Genomic DNA, 23,720 nt, shown 5'->3' with positions numbered 1-23,720 from the left:
GAATGAGGATGGTGAAATTTTAAATTTTATTGAAAATATGACGGTGATATAATTCCTCAACTGGGGGTTCATCGTTATCAGTGCAATTATTATCTTTTTAGAGTGGATGAAAGGTATTTCGTATTTGGATATTGATTATAAGAGTAATGACTCCTATAACGTAAAAATCATCTGATATGTTCAATTACTCTTTTTCTTGCGTTCTCTGATACTTTGTTGGTTGGGACATATTTATCAGGCTCCACAAAATTGTCGTTGTCAACTTTTTTACACATAACCTTAAAGCGACTATCGCTGATATCAAAAGTTTTTAGGAAAAACTCTGCATACAGAGCGATCAAGAAGTTTAATTTCTGTACTGTAATCCTTTTTGCTATTAGCCAGTTTTTTTTAGGTTCAGTTTTTCTGATGTATGAAGCTAAAATAGCTATTTGCAGGTAGCTAAACTGTACAACTTAGACAAGAGTCATTGTCTTTCAACCTCGTTAAATATTCCACATTGGTACCTACACGTATGCACATACGCCTGAATACATTTCGTTCTCTTCATTTTTCTCTGCTTTCATATTCCCTTCCAGCGAACCTCTTATTTGTGATTTTATTCCTCTTCCATGCATGTATGTTACGCTTCCTTTTTCGGATAGTTCTAGGAGTTACTGAAAAGAGGAAATATGTTAACCCCTTAAGTTGAACTTAACTTCGAAATTTCTAAAAGTATATAACTAAATTTACCGGTATCTACAAGTTTAATATTTACATAATAAAATAATTTTTGCTAGGGATATCACGCTTAAATTAAAACTAACAAGCTAAAACACACACTTTTACTACTCAAATATACTCCACATGTGTGCTTGTAGTTGCTTCCTCGGCAGATATTATGGAATTATCGCTGTCGTTATCTTCTTCATATTCACTCGGAATAAAATCAGATTCTCCATCTGTAGCGTATGGATCACTATCTGACTCTAAAAATAATATAAAATTAAAATTATTTAACTAATAGATTCTTATTTTATTTTTTTTTTCCAAAAATCATTAAAACTTACCTAACTCAAAAGACATGATCGAAATATTATAATGAGAAAATATATAATTTCTGCCAAGAATAGTATTACTTAAAACATCATCATCATCATCATTGGCTTTTACAACTCTTCGTGAGTTTTTGCCGCGTTTACTATTGCCTTCCATTGATTCCGATCCTGTGCTATTATTTCCCATGGCCTTACTTCCATCTTCTCCAGGTCTTCCCTGACTGCGTCTTTCCACCTTTTTCTAGGCCTTCCTGTTGATCTTCTACCATCTGGTCTTTCCCAAAACACATTGCTAATCATTACTTAAAACACTGCTATTAATCCAATAAAGAAGTATAACCTTCACACCATAAACAAATCCAAACCGTTGAGTGAAACCCAAACAACATAAGTAATAAAAATATATTTATTTCCAGTCGCTTGTTTGGAAGCAAAACAGCCTAGGTGCACTAAGGCGATTTCTGCTCTTAACGGTTGGTGAATTTCATTTTGGTTGTTTTTTCTATTCATCAAAAGATGACGATAAAGTAGGGTTAGAGCGTAGTCGATTTTACTACCAAACAATATAAGATATTCAGAACGTGAAACATCACTAAAGTCGTTTTGGTGAAAATTGGACTTAGGCGGTTTTACTTCTAACCCCTTCATATATAAAAGGTTTATCCGAAGAACTAAAGAATCCTTTAACCAAACATAACATAACTGTGGCTCACAAAAGCAACAACCTTTTAAATAAATATTTCACTAAACTAAACACACAAACTCAAAAAATCACATGTTTTTTTACGAGATACCATGTATTAACTGTGCAGAGAAATACCATCGCAATCAATGACAAAAAAGATACACAGAACCTAAATAAAATATATTTCAATCTGATTTAAATAATAATAAATATAACAACATAAAAGACTTTTAAAGTCATAACATATCTCCACTTTACCTTTTTCGAAAACACCAACGATACGCCCATATAAAAATATTCATACATTAATGATAGTAAACCATGAGATGTCAGATATCAATTTTTATTTCTGTCAATTTATTAATGTCAGTGTCCCGTTTTAAGTTCTGGTAACTTTTTAACATATTTTATAATAACTTGTTGTTCCTAAACTTGTACATTTTGGAATCTTGACAAAGGCAAGGGTTTCCTGCCGAAACGTTGATTTTAACGGACAATAAAATCTAGTTCCAAATTTAATATTATTGAACCTAAACCCAAGAAACACTAATTTTATATTAAATATAGTATGGTTCAAGAAACTCCATAAAACTATGTATAGTTTTATGGAGTATATATATATATATATATATATATATATATATATATATATATATATATATATATATATATACACTCGCGATCATAAAATCCGGGTCACCTTGAAAATTTCAAGTTTCTTGAATATTTTTGCCTTTGGTGCAATAATAACCTTTTTTTGGGCTGATTTGTCATCAATGTTTGTTTTGAAAGAAAAAAAAAACGATTTTTATTGTTTTTATTAAAAAAGCTGAAAAAAAAACCAAATTTTTGATAAAACATACATACGAAAAAAATGGAAAATACAGAACGTGGTAAAACATCAGTGAAATTTCAATGACTAATATTGTGTATTGCCTTCACTTGCTCTAATAACCTCTTGCAGACGACTGGGATACTCTCAATTTTTCTCCGGATTACATGTTGTGGTATGTTATTGCACTCTCTCACTAACAGATCCTTAAGCTCCTGTGCGTTCTTAAGAGGAGATGTTAGGGGTTGAATACATTTTTTCAAATCGTCCTAGAGATGTTCGATGGGATTCAAGTCCGGAGACCTAGCTGGCCAGGGTAGCCTCGTAATTCCAACCTAGTCCAAGTATTGCATACTGATCGTGGCAACGTGCGTTCGCGCGTTGTTCTGCATAAAAAAGACGTCTTCTCCAAGCCCTTCCATGGTATGCATAAGATGTTCTTCCAGAATCTCCGTAATATCCCTTCGTGCAGTTAAGGACCCATTTTCGATGAAGGGTAATTCTGTGCGGAGGTCGGAAGATACACCTCCCCAAGCCATGACCGAGCCTCCACCAAATGGCATTCTTGGAGAAACGCAAGCTTGTGAAAATCTTTCACCGGTTCTCCTCCAAACTCTTACACGTCCATCGGATCCAGTTAGGCAGAAACGGGATTCATCTGAGAATAACTCTTTGCTCTAATCGTTAATTCTCCAATGTGCGTATTGTTGAGCAAAAGCTAGTCATGCAACTCGATGCGCCAGGCGAAGTGGCGGTTCTGTAGCCATTACCCGAGAAGATAGTCCAAAAGAACAAAGTCTTCTCCTGACTGTTGCAACGTTAACATTGTGATTTCGTACTTCCTGTAGACGATTTCGATTAATAATCGCAGTTGAGGTCCGGTTTCGTAAAGCCTGAAACACAAGAAAACATCTGGTGCCGTGGTCGTTCTTCTTCGTCCAGAGCTAGGTCGTCTGGATAGCAAACCTGTCTCCTGAAAGCGTTGAAGCACTCGTTGAACCGTAGAAAGGCTTACGCCAACAGTTCTTGCGACTTGCCGTTGAGTGTGACCGTCTTTCACAAGCACAACAATTTGTGCCGTTTCAACAACAGTCAAGGGTATTTTTGGCAAAAAATAAACAATAATAAACACTAATAATGGCACTAATAAACACTAATGGTGGCAATAATAAACGTTTGTTCGTTGCGTTTGAACAGAAAGTCGAAGCACAATTGAGACATTTAAAACAAGCGGCAGTTACAGGTACCGTTCATTTTGGGAAGTGTGCACTTTTCCGCGAAATCGGCACTATTGGAAATCGGTGATTTTCAAGGTGACCCGGATTTTATGATCGCAAGTGTATATATATATATATATATATATATATATATATATATATATATATATATATATATATATATATATATATATATATATATATATATTTATATATATATATATATATAAGTTATAATGAATAACCAGCAGTGTATGCAAATAGTTGTAGGACATTGCCCAAGCTGCGTCTACTGTTTCAACATATCTCCGGTTAGCTAGAATTACATTTTTATCATTTTGTGTTGTTAGGCATGTAGTATGTAGATTTTAATTTTATAATTTAGTTTAGAATCTGTTCTCTTCAATGAAACTTGTCTTTGTAAAAATTGTTTTAAATAAATCTTTTTAAAAATCGATATACAGAGTGTTCCAAGTTTAGTTGTTTGTTTAAGTTAAAAAAAAAAACAAAAAAAATATGTAGTTTTATTTTGTTATAAATAAATTAATTTATTTATAACAAATCTAAAGCATCTTTGGGACTTGGTAATGCGTTATTTAGGTGTCTCTATTCGAGTTACATCGGACTAAAAATAAAGAACAAAGTTGCTCCATTGAAATTCAATTTTCTTCAACCTAGTTTTTTTGGTATTTTTCACGCCCAATACCGCTTGTTTTTATTAGTATAATATCTTGAAGATATGACGAAGTTTTTATCGAGAAAGAGCTCTGAAATAGAAAGGTAATGATTCAAAAATTACCATCTTATTGTTTATAGCTTTGTCACAAATGGTCAACTTTGACCGGTTGTTTCTCAGTAACCACGGCTCGTTATTTAACTTTTTTTTATATATATTGTTACGTAAAAATATGAGTCATATTAAAAACCTGTAAACATGTTTATGTTTTAGATTGTACGAGAACCTTCTATTTACCAGAACGGTACCTTCCAGAAAACGGTCGAAACAATGACCCGGATTGACCTTCTAGTATAATCAGGCTTAATTCTCGACCGGCTGTGTTTTGATATATAATAACGGAGCTTTCATGGAAGGGTCAGTTAATATCTGAAGACCCGCGCTCGCGATTTTAATTGTTACGTTCGGATATATAAATTATTGTAAGATAAATTAATATAAATAAAATTTAAATAAATTAAATTCGTGTTATAAATATTGAACCTTTAGTAAATTAAGATAAGAACATTAAATTAGAATTAATAAAGACATTATAAATTAAAGAATTCACAACAATATATAGTTTATATGGATAGTTTTCTTGTATGCAAAACTTTTCAGCACAATTATGATTACTTTTATTATTCTAACACAATTATCAGGGATATTCATATCCTATAAAATGCCATTTCAAAACCGATGGAGCATTTTTTTCCTTATCTCTATTATCCTTAAAAGTACCCTTTGATTGATTTTTGATATTCTTGGTCAACATTTTTCAACGTTTTTTTTTGCTAGATATTTGTGTGTCTAGATGTTTTTATGTATTTCTTAATTAATTATATTCTATTAATAAATCTCATGTACAATTCATTTATATACCTTACCTTATGGTCTGACTTTTTTGAAACTTCATGATGTTCCCAATCAGAAAGGGCTTCGTCTGCTTTAGGGGGTGTTCTCTTAGGGGTACTATTTCCTGATATTATTGATCCACTAGCTACACTCTCTAAAAACAGTTACAATGTTGAGATAATAAAGATTTAAAATAATCCATTCGCTTTTGTTTTTACTCTAACATTAATTACTATCGAATTAAACACTTCGAAGATGTCTATTAATTGATTAATGTAACTCACTAAAATTGTTAACACAAAACACAGAAACATACGAGGCATCTAGAGAAAAACAATCCGTATTTTATGAAGGCAATATATATATATATATATATATATATATATATATATATATATATATACATATTCCCGTATGTTAAAATGGTTCATGGCTGGAAGTTTCATGAAAATCCAAGTATATAAAATTCAACCATTATAAATTAGTATGTGTTCGAAATCTAAACCTGCATACTCTTATAGACAAAAAGCCGTAGAAAATAATGACTAAAATCAAATGAAAATGGAAAACTTTAAAAACATTGTAAGGGTTAGCAAAATACAAAAACTAAATGGACTAACATAGGCCTGCCAATATCCCATGAATTCTGTTATGAGTATCCAATGTTTCTGTCAGCGACTGTTTGGGAAAGTATTTAGTCTTTATTTTCATATTTTATATTTAATATTTTTTTTATTGTACTATAATATGATCCTATTTAATGGTATATTCAAACTACTTATTTGCTTTAAACGGCCAATTTTATTTCAGTTCTGTTCGGCATTCAGGGCTTTCTCGTAATAATCTATCAATCCCTGTTTAAGTTCTGAAAAGAATGTCGATAGGTATCACTCATGGTACTACTTTGTGGCTTATTTAACCGAGTGATCGTGACGGTCCAATTTTCTCGTTGGATTTAATTAGTGTAAGCGATCTCACTCATAATCATGATCTGAAACTGCCAGATCACGCATCTTAGTAATCAGATCCTATATACATACTCATAAGTGTTGAATTGGTTCTTGGTTTCTTAAATTCTGGTCAAATTCTTGGCGAACCAAATCACCCTGTAGCCTTAGAAAACAGTAGGTACCTGTTAGTTTTTTCCGCCACGACCAAGCTCGTGAAGGATATTTCCAAGTCGTTAATGTTTAACATAATATCTAAGCCTGTTAGTTTTGTCCCGCCACGTCCAATCTCGTGAAGGATATTTCTAATACGGTAATTTTCAACATGTCTAAGCATGTTAGTTTTTTATTCTCCAAAATTCGTACTAGCTTCGACGCCAATCTATATGACGTTCGAGGTGTCTCGCTAATCGACGCTTTTTATACTGGTCCTAAAAGAGCATATCTTTCTTAACTTAATTTTCGATATTTTCGTTGTTGTTTCATTTGCGATATAAAACAAACGTATCGACAAATTAAAGTAAATAAGGAATTTTGGAACTATAAAGGGGTTCTCTGGAGATCGGATTTTTCTAAACCTCTCCAAGTGTTTTTAATACGTACCGTTACTTACGGCACTTCTTCGTTTTATTTCGCTTTAAACTCTACAAGAGTAACTCTTCTATCTACTCACCTTCTGCAGTGAGCAATTATTCAACTTCTGAAGCTCGATGGTTTTTTCACTAGGCAATGTGCCAGCAAGCATCTCGACGGCCTTCCGTCAGAATCACGCTTGAATTGATTCTCTTATCTACTCACCTTCTGCAGTGAGCACTCACTTAGCATTTAAAGCTCGATGGTTTTCCGCTAGACAAATCAACAACATCAACAACCATCTGCGTTTATTTTCAGGCTTTTATTTTGACACGTTATTCGTTTGACAAAGAGGAAACTTCCATTGTTACGGTGCTAGGCCTAAAATGGAACCCTACGACTGACTTCTTTTCTTATTCTTCCCGTCCCTTTGACAAAGGGACTTTTGACTTGTACAAAGCGGCTATTTGTTCGTAAATCAGTCGTATTTTTTTCTATCCTCATGGTTTATTTTTCGATGCCTTTTTGCTAGCCTAACGTCTTCTACAACCGTTGTGGTACTTCAATGTATCTTGGGATGATGAAACATCGGAACAGATACAACTGACCTCTGTACTTGTAGGTTTTACATTTCTAGTGTTATTTCCACACAAGACCATCCATCTATCGCAAGATCGGAGCTCTTGGCAGCTATACTGCTGACTGATCTATTCACTTTTGTCAACGAGTCTCATCCAATTTTTATGCTCGTTCTGATTCGACAAGATTGGAGCTCTTGGCAGCCATATTGCTGGTTGATCTAGTCACATCTGTCAAAGGGTTCTTCCGATGTTTGATCTGACTCTGCGATTGCGCTCCCTTGAGCTATATTTTCTACCCATAAATTACCAATCATATTAAACACATGCAAGAATTGATACCGACCCATCTATCGTAAGATCGGAGCTCTGGGCAACTATACTGTTGGCTGATCTAGTCACATCTGTCAAAGAGTTTTTCATCCGATCTTCCGATGTTTGGTCTGATTCGGCGATTGCGCTCCCTTGAGCTAATTTTTCTACCCATAAATTGTCAATCGTATTACACACATGCAAGAACTAATACCACGCTCTACTCGGCATTATATGCCTTTTAATCAAAACCTCTCTGATTGTGTTAGTCGTGTTTTATCGCCTGCACAATTGTTACAATTTTCATCAAATTGGCGTTTTCCCGTGGAGCTCTTCGAAATATCATTACTCCCCGGCTGTCGTCGAAGACTCTCTGCTGAAATGCGACACCACGCTGAGATTTCGACGCTGTTCTTCTTGTTTTTTCGAACCCACGGAATTCTTATAGCAAAAGAGACCAACAGTATTCAGTTTGACACTGTCTTCTTTTATCAAATATCAATAGGTCGAAAAATTCTACTGATTCGACGCTATTTTTTTTAACTGATGGCATTGTACGCGTTGTTAATCTGAGCAGTTTCAGATGGCATCCAACAGTGTCCTGTAGTCAAAATATGACCGCCGATTATTTGTCAATCCATATTTTATTCTTACTTAATTCTTTATTAGTATATCGATCTTTTTATGTCCAACCTTTACACTTATACTTTCAGTTGTTCTTAAAAACATTAGTTTTTGGAGCGGGAGAATGTTTGTGAAAGTATTTAGTCTTTATTTTCATATTTTACATTCAATATTTTTTTCACTGTACTATAATATGATCTGTACTATAAAAAAATCCATGGTTAAAGACGTAACAGCCCTAAATCGCTTCTCAACTGGTAGCGACCATAGACTAGTCCGAGCCAAACTGATCATTGAAAGTAGATTTGAAACAAGAAAGAAAATGGAAAATAATCAGAAATTAGACATGGAAAAACTAAAACAAGAAAAACAGACGTACGAAGAGAGAATAAAGACCAAGAAAGATATAGAACACAAACATATCGATGAAATGCACATGCTATTTACTGAAACTCTAATGAAAGTGGGTAAAGAAATAGCACAGACAACAACAAAAAAAGAAAGTTTTATATCCCAGGAAACAAAGATTCTTGTGAACACAAGAAGAACATTACTAGAACAAGGGGACAGAAATAAAATGGAATACAAAAAAAATATAAACAAAACTATTAGAAAAAATATCAAGGAGTGTAAACGGAGAGTACAGGAAGAAAAGATAGAGAAAACAATTGAAAAAAATAGAAACATGAAGTGCTTAAAGCAGAACGTGGGAAACATACAAATTAATAGCATAAAGAACAAAGAAAGAGTGGAGACCGACAATATAAAAGAAATATTACAGATAACGCACGAATATTATACAAATCTCTATAAAACAGGACACAGTCACAAATTAATTATAATAAAACAAAAATTATGACCAACCAACCAGAAGAATTAATAATTACAATTGCACAAACAACTATAGAACAAGTAAAAGAATATGTATATTTGGGACAACTAGTTAAATTTAATAAAGAAAATCAGACCGGAGAAATAAAGAGAAGGATACGGTTGGCTTGGGTATCCTTCGGAAAACTCTACAAAACAATAATACGCCCAGTCCTAACATATAGTTCAGAAACCTGGACTTTAACAAAAAGCAATGAAAACATGTTAGGATGTTTCGAAAGAAAAATACTAAGGCGCATCTATGGAGCGGTAAATGAAAATGGTGTCTGGAGAAGACGATACAACTTCGAACTCTATAGGATATACCAGGAACCAGATATCGTAAAACACATAAAGATAGGACGTCTGAGGTGGGTAGGCCATGTAATACAGATGGAGCAAACCGACCCAGCTAGAAAAACGCTCCTTGATAGACCTATTTGTCAAAGAAGAAGAGGAAGACCCAAAACAAGATTCCTAGATAACATCGATGAAGATATGAGAAATATGGAAATACGTGCTTGGCGGAGGAAGGCGATGGATAGGGACGACTGGAGAAAAATTCTTGGGGAGGCTAGGACCCACACAGGGTTGTAAAGCCAAAATGATGAGTTAAATTTAATAAAGAAAATCAAACCGGAGAAATAAAGAGAAGGATACGGTTGGCTTGGGTATCCTTCGGAAAACTTTCCTATATACTAAAAAATAGAAAATACCCCCAATATTTAAAAACAAGAGTCTTCAACCAATATATACTTCCTGTTCTCACCTACGCTTCTCAAACTTGGACGTTTACAAAGTAAAACATGGACAAAATAGAAAAGACCCAAAGAGCCATGGAAAGGCAAATGCTGAACATCAGGCTATCAGAAAAGAAAAGAAATACTTGGATCCGCAACAAAACAAAAGTGACCGATGTATTAACGCAGATTAACGCGGAAGTTCGCTGGACCTACCATAAGACAGACGACAGATGGAATAAAATGATTATACACTGGAGATCATATAGTTACAAACGAAAAAGAGGAAGGCCATAAATGAGATGGTCAGATGACTTGAAGAAACATGCAGGCCCGAAGTGGATACAAACTGCCTACAATAGAGAGACATGGAAGAAGGAAGAGGAGGCCTATGTCCAAAATTGGACAGCAAGAGCTGTATAGATAGATAGAATATGATCTTATTTAATGGTATATTCAAACTACTTATTTGCTTTAAAAGATATTATTTTCTGCTATTCAGTAAAATCTCTTTGTCAAACTGGCTAACACATGTGGCTGTTTTTAAGTGCCAAGAATCTGATTTCTCTTTGTTATTTTGGAAATTACGTCGCAAACACAAACTGCTGTAAGGTATCATATTTCTGTGACCATTAAGTTAAAATTATTGCCATTCAAAATCCCAATACAATAGAGTGATTTATTGGTATGCACTTGTCCCATGGGCCACCTAACGGTCAGAGGGTTTCTGAACATCTCAAGACAACACTTACTATCGAGACAGCGTACAGTAATCATCTTGAGTTTATCGCGACGTTCCTGTTTTTGTGCCTCGGATGGCGCCGCCACGGTCAAATACAACTCTACTCCACTGGCTACTACGATTAATACACAAATATTTCAGAGGTAAGTCTTTTTCTTTGTATAGATAACAGTAATGAATAAATCCAGCTAATAATCGTAATTTATTCACAATGAATATTTGCTATTTTCGCTAATTTATTTACAGTCAAAATCTTCATTATTATTTCTAATTTCATTTAACCAGCGACCTCTAAAGTTTTACACATAACAGCGACGGATAAGCGAAAGAGTCGTAGAACTAGAAATAAAAAAAGAAGATACTCAAATACATAAATAAAATGTTGGAGTTGAATAATTCAAATTATGCAAAAATAAAACTAGAAACAGTACACAAAAACAAACTACTTTACGAAGAAATAATTTATTTATTAAATGATAAAAATACGACATATTGGTAAGAAAGATATAAATCCGATACATAGTTCCAAACACAAAACGTACAATGCAGTAAGACATTTGAGAAACAAAATAAAGACGATATAAAAACGTTCTATAGACTTGTAAACGGACTAAGTGGCAAACGTGACTTTTTAAGACACTCACACAAAACAGGCAGACAGAGACAGACAGAAAAGACCAATGCAGATGATTAAAAATTTGAAAATAAATAAGTGTAATATGAACATTATAATATCAGGAATGTAAGACATATATTTTTAATGCTAAAAGTAGTAAATTGAACATCAAATTAAGAAAAATAATATATCATTTTTTTGTGGTGCATATTTATCCTTACAATCTAATATTGAATCTAAAATCAGATCCACTAATATGCTCAAAAAACATAGAAACATTCCGGACAACTGTAATGCTATGCAGTTTAAAGTAGTCACATATACTAAAAGATACTGGTATAAGCAATCTCCTATTTACTAACCTACAACTTTAAGTAAAAAATATCAACAGCTTAAATATATTGAAGGTAAGTAAAACACTAGATTGTTGATATCAATCAATCACGTTAGTAGGAATATCAAAACAATATATAAGTATATTATGTAAAAAACAAAAATAGCTAATAAGAAAGATAGGAAAACTTTGATATTTGGAAGATTATCAAAAGAAAAGAATAGGCATTGCTGTTTAAAAAAATCTGCAGACATAGTTTAAAATCATCAATAATAAGTAACTATTTAAATCCGCAGTGCCAAAACAGTGGAAAAATGGACAAACAAAAACCATATCTTTAAAAAGTTTTAAATCAAAATGGAGATCCAAATGTTGAGAATAAGAAAAAGTAATACAGATTTAAAACGAAACGAACTATATGGTTACTTACCCACACTTGTACTTCTTGATCTGTGTTTAGCCTTTTTCCTTTTCTTCTTGGTCTTTTTATCCTTTTTGTGTCTCCTTTCCTTCTTTTTTCGTTTCTTTCTTTCGGCGGAGTCGTAATCTTCTGAATACGCAGGCGATGCAGCAGGAGCTACATATTCAGATGGTGATAATTCATCTACTTTTCTTCTTTGTTTAACCTCACTAGATTTCGACGAACGCGAAGATATCGATAATTGTCTTTCTCTAATTAAAATAGGAGGTGTAGGAGATTTGGTTAGAATATCTAAACGATGTCTCCTTCCTAAAAATACATACAATATATACACTTAGTAGGAGAAACAATAAGAATTACAAAATCTTCAAGCAAGGCACAGTTTAATTAAATGTCGTGACAAACGATGGTATAAATTTATTTTTCTAATACATTTAAAACTGTACCATTGCACATGAAATTTAAAATGAATCACAAAGAAATAATTGAAATGCCAAAGAAAGTTTAGTGCAGGTCATAGTAAATGCTTGTAGTACTATGCGCAAAAGTTGATTAATTTTACTCACGGCGAAACTTAAGACATAGATAATGGCGAATATTATTTTGTCAAAACATCTATGACCCTATATTAAATTTTATGACATCTACATTAAATTTTTAAGGTAAAAACTAAAATTGAAAAAAACATGTAAAAATATGCTGCTTAGTAGGCAATCACACTTTACTTTCCGTATTGTCATACTTCTTCTTTCCCAACCAAAGAAAAATAAATAAAAAGATCCATCGGAATAAAATTTTAAGATATCATTATAAACAAATTGTATATAGTAATTTAAGATAAGATTTAGTGTAGATAAGAATAGAAATTTGTTTGGCAAACGACCTTTTCCGTTTCCAACAAAATTATCAAAAAAACCCTTTTGTGTAGAAATAGAATGGTGTTTTTGTGCCTTTGTGAGGTGTGTTCGTACTATTCGTTGAAGATTTTCTATATCCGTTGTTGTCCACTTTTATTATTAGTATTTTTATTTCACTTCATAGTACTATCTTGAACTGGATGCTGATTATGACGAGTCTGGCCGTCGCAGAATCAAAATTCGCCAGATAGTAGAGGTCGTACTATCAAACATATCAACTAACTGTGTACATGGCGTCATTTACAAACATTTGAATATGAAAAAGCTGTGATGTGTGCCGCGTCTGCTCACTATCGAATTCTGGGAATCTTAGCAAGGATACAAAGCAATCAGAAGTCACAGACCGATGCGACGGTGATTGAGGCTCTAGTTTGTCTCATAGCGTTGACGATAATATGATCCGAAATTTCAGACTATTTTGAGAAGTTTGAGCGAAAAGAATATGTGGAAAAATAAATGAGAAAACTAACAAGTAATGTTTTCCTAATTTTTTGGGCTAGATTAATGTCAGGACACCTTTTTGTAATGAGTATCCATAAATATTCTTTGCAAAATTATAGAAATTATCTTGCAATGAGGATCCAGAAAAATGATTATGACAGATACATTTTATATGGGCTATTATACTTTAACAGAATACAGCAATATGTTATAGTACCTAAATCGTACATATAACCGGTACATCAAATTCGTGTTAAGAGTACACAACAGTGTAATGAGTATTTTCAACAAGTTGCTATTAAAAATGCATCATGTCATACCATTATATCATTCAAAATCATGTAAGCAATATGAGAAGAATATCAATAAAAATTAAAATTAAGATCATTAGACAAGGCATGATTGTTAAGAAGATAGTGTTATCTTAAATATTTAAAGATTATTTAAATCATTTCAAAACATGATATCTAGAGAAATTTAATTGAGTTTCATGTCTCAACGCCAAATGCCAAAACTATTAAGTTCAGATTAGTACAGGTTGTTTCACGACAAACTTAAAGCAAATATTTTGACAGACATGCCACTTCTGATTATACCAGAAGTGAAAAGCAACTTTGTTATTTTAAATGAAACACACTCTAGACAAAATTTGTATAAGGTACCATAAACTTCATATTTTTTTAGTTATTCATCTTTTTTCAAAAATTTTGACAGATGTAGACAAACTTTTCAAAGTTAATATCTCATCCATTTACAAACATAATGTCTTAAAAACTTTGATACGCCATTTGTTTGAACTTCAAACTGCAGTAAGTCAATAATTTTAAATGAAACACTCTGTATTTTATACTTTTGGTAAAAAAAGAAATTAATTGTCTTTCAAATAGTATTGGGGTTCCTTATGCCTTAAGTTAATTGTACTTTGTTAAAGGTAAGATATGTGTTGTTTTATTTTAGTAGGCCGTGATTGAAGATATAATAATTGTCATTATTTGTGATTATTGGCACTTTTACAAAATGATAGAAATGGCTCGTTTGGAATTAAACAATGAAGATTGCGTAAATTTGCTTTAAATATATTGAGATATCATTCACCTAAAAGTAGTTTAAGTTATCATCATAAAAGTGGAGAGCTACAACCTGATTGTCTCTGATCGCACAAAAGATATTAAACTCCCATCGCTCCTGAAAACCACGTACTCTTGTTAAATGTTGATTTACTTCGTTCCAGTAATGCGAATTGTGTCTATTAAACATTCCGTTTTTTTGTAAATTTTGATTTGTCACATCATATAATATTCTTCAAAAATTCATTATCTTCTTGACCATTGTATCGTTTCAAATTCTATTCTTTTATTAAATTGTTTCCTTTAAACTTTGAACTGTGATGGAAAAATAGAGATGAAATTTTTGTTTTTTTAGTTCACTGAACAACGCAATGATGCTTTAATGTATGTAATGTGTTAATTTTTAAGTAATCTCTTCACAGTTTATACACGACCTGCTAGAATAAAACAATAAATATCTTTAACACTAAACCACAATTATCTCCAAAAGTATTAACTTTAGATATGGTTCCTAATACTATTTGAAAGAAAACCGATTTCTTATTTTTCTAAAGTTATAAAATACAGGGTTTCATTTAAAATTATTGACTTACTGTGGTTAGAAGTTTAAAGAAATGACGTGTCATTTGTGATAAGTCTAAATACTCTGTATTTAGAAATTTGATTTCAATATTAATTCATGAAAGAAAGTTACCTATTCTTTGTGTGCAAAAGTGTTCAAGATTGCAATATAAAAAAGACATAAAAGTATGTCTCTATCTCTCAAAATATTTTAAAAAATATGGATAACTCAAAACATATGAAGTTTGGACCTATAGTACCTTATATAAATTTTGTTTAGAATTTTACGCAGAACTTAAAAATGTAATAATATACAGGGTGTTCCATTTAAAATAGCTGTTGCTATTCACTTCCGGTATAACCGGAAGCGGCATTTCTGTCAAAATATTTTCTTCAAGTTCATCATAACCTGTTATCTCTTAACCTGTTAACCTGTAAGTAGTTTCCGATGATAACTTCGCAAAGCAAAATCTGGAAAGACGAAGAATATCGTGGCTTACGAACTTGATGGAATGGTTTGAATGCAGTGGTGCAAGCTTCTCATCACCATGGAGAAAGACCAAGCAGCACTACAAAAATCTGCCCTTGGAACAACAGAGAATGGTCTCAGAGCATTCCAAAAAGGAGAAGAGAATAGAACTGAAATCATACATATAAGAGGCATGGCAGAAGATGCCATGACAGAGGAGGTTACCGAGGCCTTTCAAGAACAAATAGGTAAGTGGGAAGACCAATCCAAGATAGGTAAGCTGTTGTAGGTAAGCAATTGTCATTCCGGCGAAAGCTGCTAAAATACTTTGCGCAAAGATTTCCTCAGAGTTGGGGTATGTAGGTGCAGAGTGGAGAAAAGGTTAAAGGTAAAGGTTAAAAAGGTGTAGAAGATGGGAATATATACATGACACCGATAAATGCCGAGGTCCTGTAAATCAGAGCATGAAGCAGAGAAGTGTCAAGAGGAAGAAAGGTGCGTCCTTTGCAATGACGCCCACAGAACTGTTAACATGGACTGCACACATTTTAAGAAGACTCTTCAGGAAGCGAGATATGGGAAACTCAGGAAATAGAAAGAAGAAAATTCGGATGTCTTTACACCTGTGCTCACTTCCATACCTTCTTTCCCCTGTCCAAACAACGATTATGTTGACTACCTTTTGGAGTCCTCCAAACCCGCATACGACGAAGCTACACTACTTTTTGCGTAATGACGTTGTCAAAAGGAGTTCCGACAACTACAGTCTAAATGCCTGTCCCCTTTATCCTATGTGACCATTACAACGTGTTAAAGTAACGACCTCAAAAATAGATTCGATTGGGGCAAAAAGACTGGAAATTCTACAAGTAAATGTGGGAAAAGCTAAGGTGGTTGCGCACGATCTGATATAATAATATGTCGAATTCCATAGAAAATCGTCCTTTTTTTCATGCCAAAAAAACACTTTTTCAAATTTAAAGGCATACTCCTCAGACCAATTTTTTTCGTTCCTTATAGCTTAAAAGTAAAGAAAAAAAGAATGGAGGAGAAGACGGAGGTTATCCATTGCTTTTTAAGCGATTTTTTAAAATTTACTCATCGAAATTTTACCGTATTTTCAAGAAATACTTAAAATAGCTGTGGTATCGCTGCTATAGCATCTACAGGACTCTTTAAAAAATCAAAATAAAGGTCTTTTCTTGAAATTACAAGCCTTCAAATTTGAAAAAGCGCATCAAAAAAGGACGATTTTCTGTGGAATTCGACACATGCGAAAGCCCTCGAAATTGGAGCAGATATTCTAATAGTACCCGAACCAAACAAGAAAATCATCAAAAACAAAAGATGGGTTGCAGATAACATGGAAGATATAGCAATTTATCCCGTAAATCATAGTGTGCATAAATAAGATTATAAAAAGGAAGGGACACGTGTTAATCACACTAGAAAAAGTAGCCATTATTGCTTATTACATCTTGAATCCATTATACAAAAATGTCACACATAGAAAAGAATTTTATAGTCGCTGGTGACATAAATGCTAATTTGGTGAATCTATCTTATGGGGTTCCCCAAGAAATGACTATAGAATGTATGGATCTCTACGCTGAATCTAAAAGCGCTATAAAATGGAAAACCTACCTTTGTTCGCGTTGAGAGCCGAAGCCACATAGACATTACTCTTGTAAACGAAAGTTATGCCCATCAAATACTCGTATATAAAAATGCTTGATGAATGGCAATATGAATGGGAGGTACAAAGGGAAAAGGCACAATGGACAAAAATGCTAATACCCGATGTAAGAGCATGGTATAAATGTAGGTTCAGAAGAATAAATTATTTCTTTGCACAATTTCTGACCGGACACGGTTCTTTCAGATCAAACACATACGGAATTAAAAAAAACAAAGGACGAAATCTGCATGAAATGAGGTGTGACTGATAACGCGGAACATCGAATTTTCGAATGTAATGTCTTCATACAAGAACATCAAAAATTGAGAATTAAACTAGGAGTGGTCACGCCAAATAATATACTGAATTTAGCAATACAGAACAGAGAGAACTGTTCTGATTATGTGCTAGAAATAATAACGAAAATCATACAAAAAAGGAGACGCTGGAAAGAGCGTCTGAGTTTGTGTTTTTGTCCATTATACACATACTTTATAATAACGTATTAGTTTTATTTATGTATCTGTCCTCTTTATCTAATCATATATTTGTTTTTTATACCCGTCACGATATCGCTAAAGCATGGTACGAGACATTATATAACGATACTGGCCCTTAAGACATAAGTTATCTTCGAGGCCCTATACTGAAGATTATACTTCGTTACCGTGTAATCTGGGGAGCAGGGTAGTGCACAAGAAGTTACTTTCGTCAAGAAAAGTTCCGGGTGCACTGCTGGAAGAGGGGGTGAGTTTAGTTGGTAGGAGCAACTAACCTTAGTAACATTCCAACGTTATAGTTCGGATGAATCTAACAGTATCTGGTTCCTCCTTCCACATCTCTTTAGATGATTCTCACGTCAAAAAAAATAGTTGTATCGATAATAAGGACGAATCGTTTTTGTCTCTAAATAAGGATGCTATAAGAAATATTGCACGACCAGAATTAATAAGAGACCATCTTAAATCGTCAGCGGCAACCGTAAAACTTGAAACACCTATTAGGGAAATAATTCAAACTTATGGCAAAGTTTATCAAATTTTCCTAATCCTGATAAATGTCAAACCCATTTGATAACGTAAATTCCTTGACAAAGCTAACACAAAAGCAAAAATATGTATGGATTGATGGATGTCAAAAAGTTTTCGAATAGCTGTAAAGAGCTCTGATCAGTGCACCAATACTATGCTATCCGAGACAAGAAGAAAGATATTATGTGTTGTATGTAGATGCCAGCAGCACCTCATAGGAACAGTTCTTTCCCGATTCATGATACCAAGATGGACAAGAAAAAGAAACTACTGTGTTACCAAAACAGAACTTTTATGCGTGATAAAGACTTGTAACCATTTTCACAAATACTTGTATGAAAGTTACTTCTTTGAGCGAATCACACTAAGGTAAGTAGCAAGATGGCTAGAGAGATTACAACAATATGATTATGGCATCAAGCACAAGGCAGGAAAAATCCATTTAAATGCTGATACCCTTCCAAGAAGCCATACAAGCCGATAACCTTACAACATCTACATTATGACCAAGAAAATGATTCATCTGAAACGTGTCTTGAATTGGAAGTGTAACGGTGAAAGACCCACTTGGCAAGATATAAGGGCAAGTAGTCCATAAGTTAAAGCCTAATGGAGCCAAAACAATTGACTGGTACTAAAAGATGATTTTCTTTATAGAACTTTTGAAAATGACGATGTTACTGAATCTAGGCTCGAAGTTAGATGACGGTGCATCAGGTGAACCTTTTGGCGTCATGAAAATATTACAAAAGGTTCGAGAACAGTTCTATTAAGTAAACTAGAGGATGTAAAACGATGGTGTAGAAAATTTCGAACTGTGTGCAACAGCCAATGTTCCAGTTGTTAAGTCAAGAGCATCCAGGAAACAGTACAATGTTGGTAGTCCTACGGGGAGAGTAGCCACTGATATTGCAGGACTCTTCCAAGACACGGATACATCACTTTTCATATTGTATATTGCAGTTACACACAAAACGTCCGGAAAAACAATTCCAGATTAAGGGCTATAAATCCTTGAAAACCATGTACCATTCTTTATATTTTGTTTTTAAGTTACCATTTCTTTCTATTGCATCTAATAATTATATGGGAGAAATTACACTGCCATTTCTGACATCTATTCATTAATGACACATCAAAACAAATATATGTACTATACTTTATCGAAATATTGTGCTCATAAATGTCTGTAATACAAAAAACAATGTGATATCAATATGTTTATTATAATACCAGTTTAATCAATGTGCAATAATTCCAAATAAAACATAAATTACTTTTAAAATTATCAGATTATTTCATTCAATATTTTTACTTGTCTTATGCAATAAACAGGTAATAGAACATAATTAAATTTACTTCTTTTTTTTATCACACCTTTCTAGATCGAATATTTTATATGGGAACTGAGTGTCATTCGTGGTTTAAAAATGACAATTCAAAAAGTTTCAACAAGGAAAATTTACAAAGGTGGGATCGAGGACATTTTATCAATGTTGGCACGAAAAGGTTATAAAAGTAATTTATAACAAATCAGTAATTGATGAAATGTAGGGTCTAAATCTATAAACAGCACAGAGTCTAATATAAAAATTTACATAGAAATATAAATATGAGAACCACGAGTATAGTGACTGTTCAAAAAGCGCAATAAAAGATACTTTAAGGAATAGTGAATGCACACTGGTGTATATTATTTTAATCCCTCGATATGAATTTAAAAAATTCTTCTAATCGTCTGTGAAGACGATATAAAACGTAAATAAATACAAACTAATGCATTACTAAGAATCTGCTAAAAATTGAATCAGAAACTTTTTTTGACTGAGGAGGAAAGGTTCTAAACTGACTAGGGAAGATGTCCCTAGAACTGTTGGATTCAATCCGGAGAGGAACACATGCTGGGTCATAGAAACTACAATAAAACTGGAAATATTACTTGATGTTTATATCCATGAGGCATTAGTCATACAATAATAATTAATTAAATAATTGTCTGACAGTCAATAAAAATTATAAAAAGATTCTAACTTCATATGGTATAAAATTCGAGTCTCATAAGCTACGCTGATTAGGTAATCGTGTTTTTCGTAACAACTCTTTTTCTGTATTTATTGCATAAAATAAAATGCAATTTCAAAATAATATTATGTTTTTAGACGCACTAATGAAATTAAAAAACTATACTAATATAATATGACGCAACATAGTAAACTTGTGCCTTGTTTGTAAATTGAAAAAAAAGTAATTAATCAAATAAATTAAACAGTAATATGTAATTATTCTAACCTGGTGAATGTACCATGAGTGATGTTTCCCTGAGATAAATGTCCTCCTCTATGTGAGAATATCGACTATGATGCTTACTTCTACGCATTTCAGCTTCTAATTCACCATCATCACTAATAATTTCTTCTTCACCGCTTTGGATTTCTCCTGCTTCTGGGCCAGAAAGATCTTCTGAACTCACATCAGAATATTCAACGAGGGGTTTAGATTTCACCTTTGATAGACCTATGTAATTATTTGTTGAACCTTTATCATCTCTTTTAAGCTTTTTAGATTTCTTACTGTGTTTGCCATGCCGATTTTTTTCCATTTTTTATTTATTAATTAATATCTAATAGCACTACCCAGCACATAGTACATTGTGCTGGTTTGCCAGAAGGCAGCTGACTCCTAGGGAAAGTCCACATACTCAAAATTTTAATTGAAAATGATTATATCTGCTATGTTCATATGAAGTTTTTCAGTGTTGCCAGGAGTTTTTAATTACTTATATCAAAGTATTGTGCAATGCAGATTTGTTTTGCTAAAATAGAAAAATCACATGAAATATTTCTAAACATTGGATTAAAAGTAAAACTATTGTAACAACTGTAAAATGGTATTTAAAGTTTGATAATTAACATTCATATTCTTTGTTTAATGACATTCAGAAGCTCTTTTATTAGACACATTCTAATTAAAATTATATTTGCTTTATATTTTAAACCATATTTTTGAAAAATTTCAACAAAATGCAAAATTTATAAGTGTTCTGCTATAACATTTCTGCTACCAGTTTAATAATTATTCAGATTTGTAGGTTCTAATATTGAATCCCTTCTTAAAATATGTTCCTTCCTGTTAGCTCTAGGACAATAGATATATTCTTCTGTATAGGAGAAAGTCAATTCTCACAATCTTAGGTAGTTTCTATTGTAGTTAAATTTTAGGCTACCGCTTTCGAGGCTTACAATATATGGCCCACCATCAATCCACAGTACAAAGGTCTTTGTTTCAATAAAAACTAAAAGATATCAGGCACAACAAGGCTCTTCTAATACATCCTAGAAGAGCCTTCTTTTCATTTTAAAGTCCACAAAAGGAAACTAAATTCTGGTAGCTTACTGTGTACCATGTATCACAAAATTTTTTTTTTTTAATTTCTTTATAAAAGGTATATATTAAAACACCCTATCGGGTTACATCACAGAACGTTTTCGGAATTAATATTCCATCATCAGTGCTACCTGGATGTAAATGTTTTGAGCCACTAAATACTTGGGTAAAAACCTTTTAAATGTTGTTAAATTAAATTTGAGTTGCATTATTTGATTTTATATACTAGAATGTTTAAATTACAACAGGAATCGATAACATGACAACGTAAGACTACACTGGAGGTTGCGACTCCTGAGACAAAGTGTCTACGAGGACTTGTTGATAGCAACTCAGTTACTATCAACTTAATGGTTACTATGAAGTCCAGCAATCCATAGAAATACTAGTAGAAATAATAGTACAGTTAAATTAGCGCTTAAATCTGGAAGTAAACTTCGTGGAACCACATTCAACATATCCAAGGACCCGACAAAATGGAACAAGATGCGTAAAAGGCTGCTAATAAGAAATTAATGGAAAGAACATCTGCCGGGGAGGTTAACTTGATTATTCACTTAGTGGTGTACCAACCGTGGTGATAACTAAACAAAAAAACGAGTCTACCTCAGTAACTGTATACTACCAAAATATAGGTGGTCTACATATCAAACTTTTTGATCTCCGAAAAAGTGATTCATGCTGCTCTTATGATATAATTATTTTAGTCGAAAATAATTTAAACAACAGCATAATGGATAGTGAATTAAAACTGTAAAGCTTTTGACATTTATAGGGGTGATAGAAACAGTAAAACGAGTAAGAAATTAAGTGGAGGTAGAGTTCTAATATTAATTAATAACAATTTCCAATCTCAGTTTATTTCTATTATTAAAAATAGCATAGAATAGATTAATAGCAACCAATACCGAATGAGAACAAATGCTGAGGTCAAGCGGATGTATAGAGCGAGCGATATAGTCCAAGAGATTAAATCCCAACATCTAAGATGGGCTGGCCATGTCCATAGACTCTCTAATAACCGCCTTGCCAAGCTAATATGAGAGACGCTCCACAGGAAGAAGGCCCTTAGGACGTCCACGAATGCGATGGAGAGACAATATATGGTCAGACCTAAGAACAATGGGGCTACCCTCTGACCCAACTATTATGGATGACTGTTCAAGATGGAAGCAAGGTGTGCAGTCAGACAAAATCCACCCCGGGTTGTAGTGCTACGAGAAGAAGAATAAGCTTTCTATGTTGTGCCAGGTCCATGGGTCAATTTGTTATAGGGGGTGGTTACATTCCCGCTCAAATGCCTCGCGAGTCTTAAGGCGGGTACACATATGCGAGCAGAACTGTTCGCGAACCGTTTGTGAACGCTATATTCGTTAATTTGTACGACGGGACGAACCGCTAGCGAGCTGTTCGTTCGTTGCTCGTCAGGAACCACAGCATGTCGGTTTTTGGGACGAACACAAAGAATGTTCGCAGAACTATAAATTGTGTCTATAAATTGTTTCTGCCAAGTGTGCGATGATATCATTCTGTTAAACAAAATTGCTGAACGAGCGCGGCTTATCTAAGTAGCGAGAGAAATTAATAACAGATAATGTAAACAAAATACCGAAATGTTTAGAATAACGAAGTAAATTAATTCTTGGTTTGTTATTAGATAGTTAGGGTATTGGATAGCCTGAACATAAACATATTTTCGACGAACTCTTCGCGAACAGCTCACGAGCAGTTCGCAAACAGTTCGGCTCGCATATGTGTACCCACCACTACATTAACACTGTCACTCCGTTAAAAATATTGTTCAGCTGTTTCCCCCGGTTAATATCGATATATTTGGTGACTAGAATTTACTTTACCAAACGCATTATGGTTTAATGATGAGTATGGTGTATTGGTTCAGTGTCCAGGAGGAGATCGAACTAAGTATGTTGCTCAAACACTTGGTTATTTAAAATGATATCAATATAATTCTATATTAAATGAGAGAAATGTATTTTTGGATTTGGTTTTTTCCAACGATAGGGAACTGAATGTTGTAAAAGCGAGTAATCCTCTACTGAACTCAAGTTTACAT

At 33.3% G+C, this 23,720-nt stretch overlaps 1 protein-coding gene across 4 annotated transcripts in view; it reads right to left on the bottom strand.

Moving 5' to 3' along the window:
- Cdk12 (Cyclin-dependent kinase 12) overlaps nt 1–23,720 on the bottom strand; it is a 446,209-nt gene that overhangs the window by 354,636 nt on the left and 67,853 nt on the right. For 2 of the 4 annotated variants that reach the window (XM_072523219.1, XM_072523221.1), the window contains exons 2-4: nt 20,552–21,074; nt 12,108–12,407; nt 5,374–5,495 (exon numbers count right to left, since the gene is read on the bottom strand). In XM_072523219.1, coding sequence (XP_072379320.1) covers nt 5,374–5,495; nt 12,108–12,407; nt 20,552–20,861 — 732 coding nt within the window. In that variant the 5' untranslated portion in view covers nt 20,862–21,074. The remainder of the gene's footprint in view (nt 1–5,373; nt 5,496–12,107; nt 12,408–20,551; nt 21,075–23,720) is intronic. The other 2 variants (XM_072523220.1, XM_072523222.1) reach the window with 2 other exon arrangements.

Source organism: Diabrotica undecimpunctata, chromosome 2, assembly GCF_040954645.1.
Source record: "Diabrotica undecimpunctata isolate CICGRU chromosome 2, icDiaUnde3, whole genome shotgun sequence".
In the NCBI taxonomy this organism is placed as follows: Eukaryota; Metazoa; Arthropoda; class Insecta; order Coleoptera; family Chrysomelidae; genus Diabrotica; species Diabrotica undecimpunctata.
This window is presented reverse-complemented; position numbering and strand designations above follow the sequence as displayed.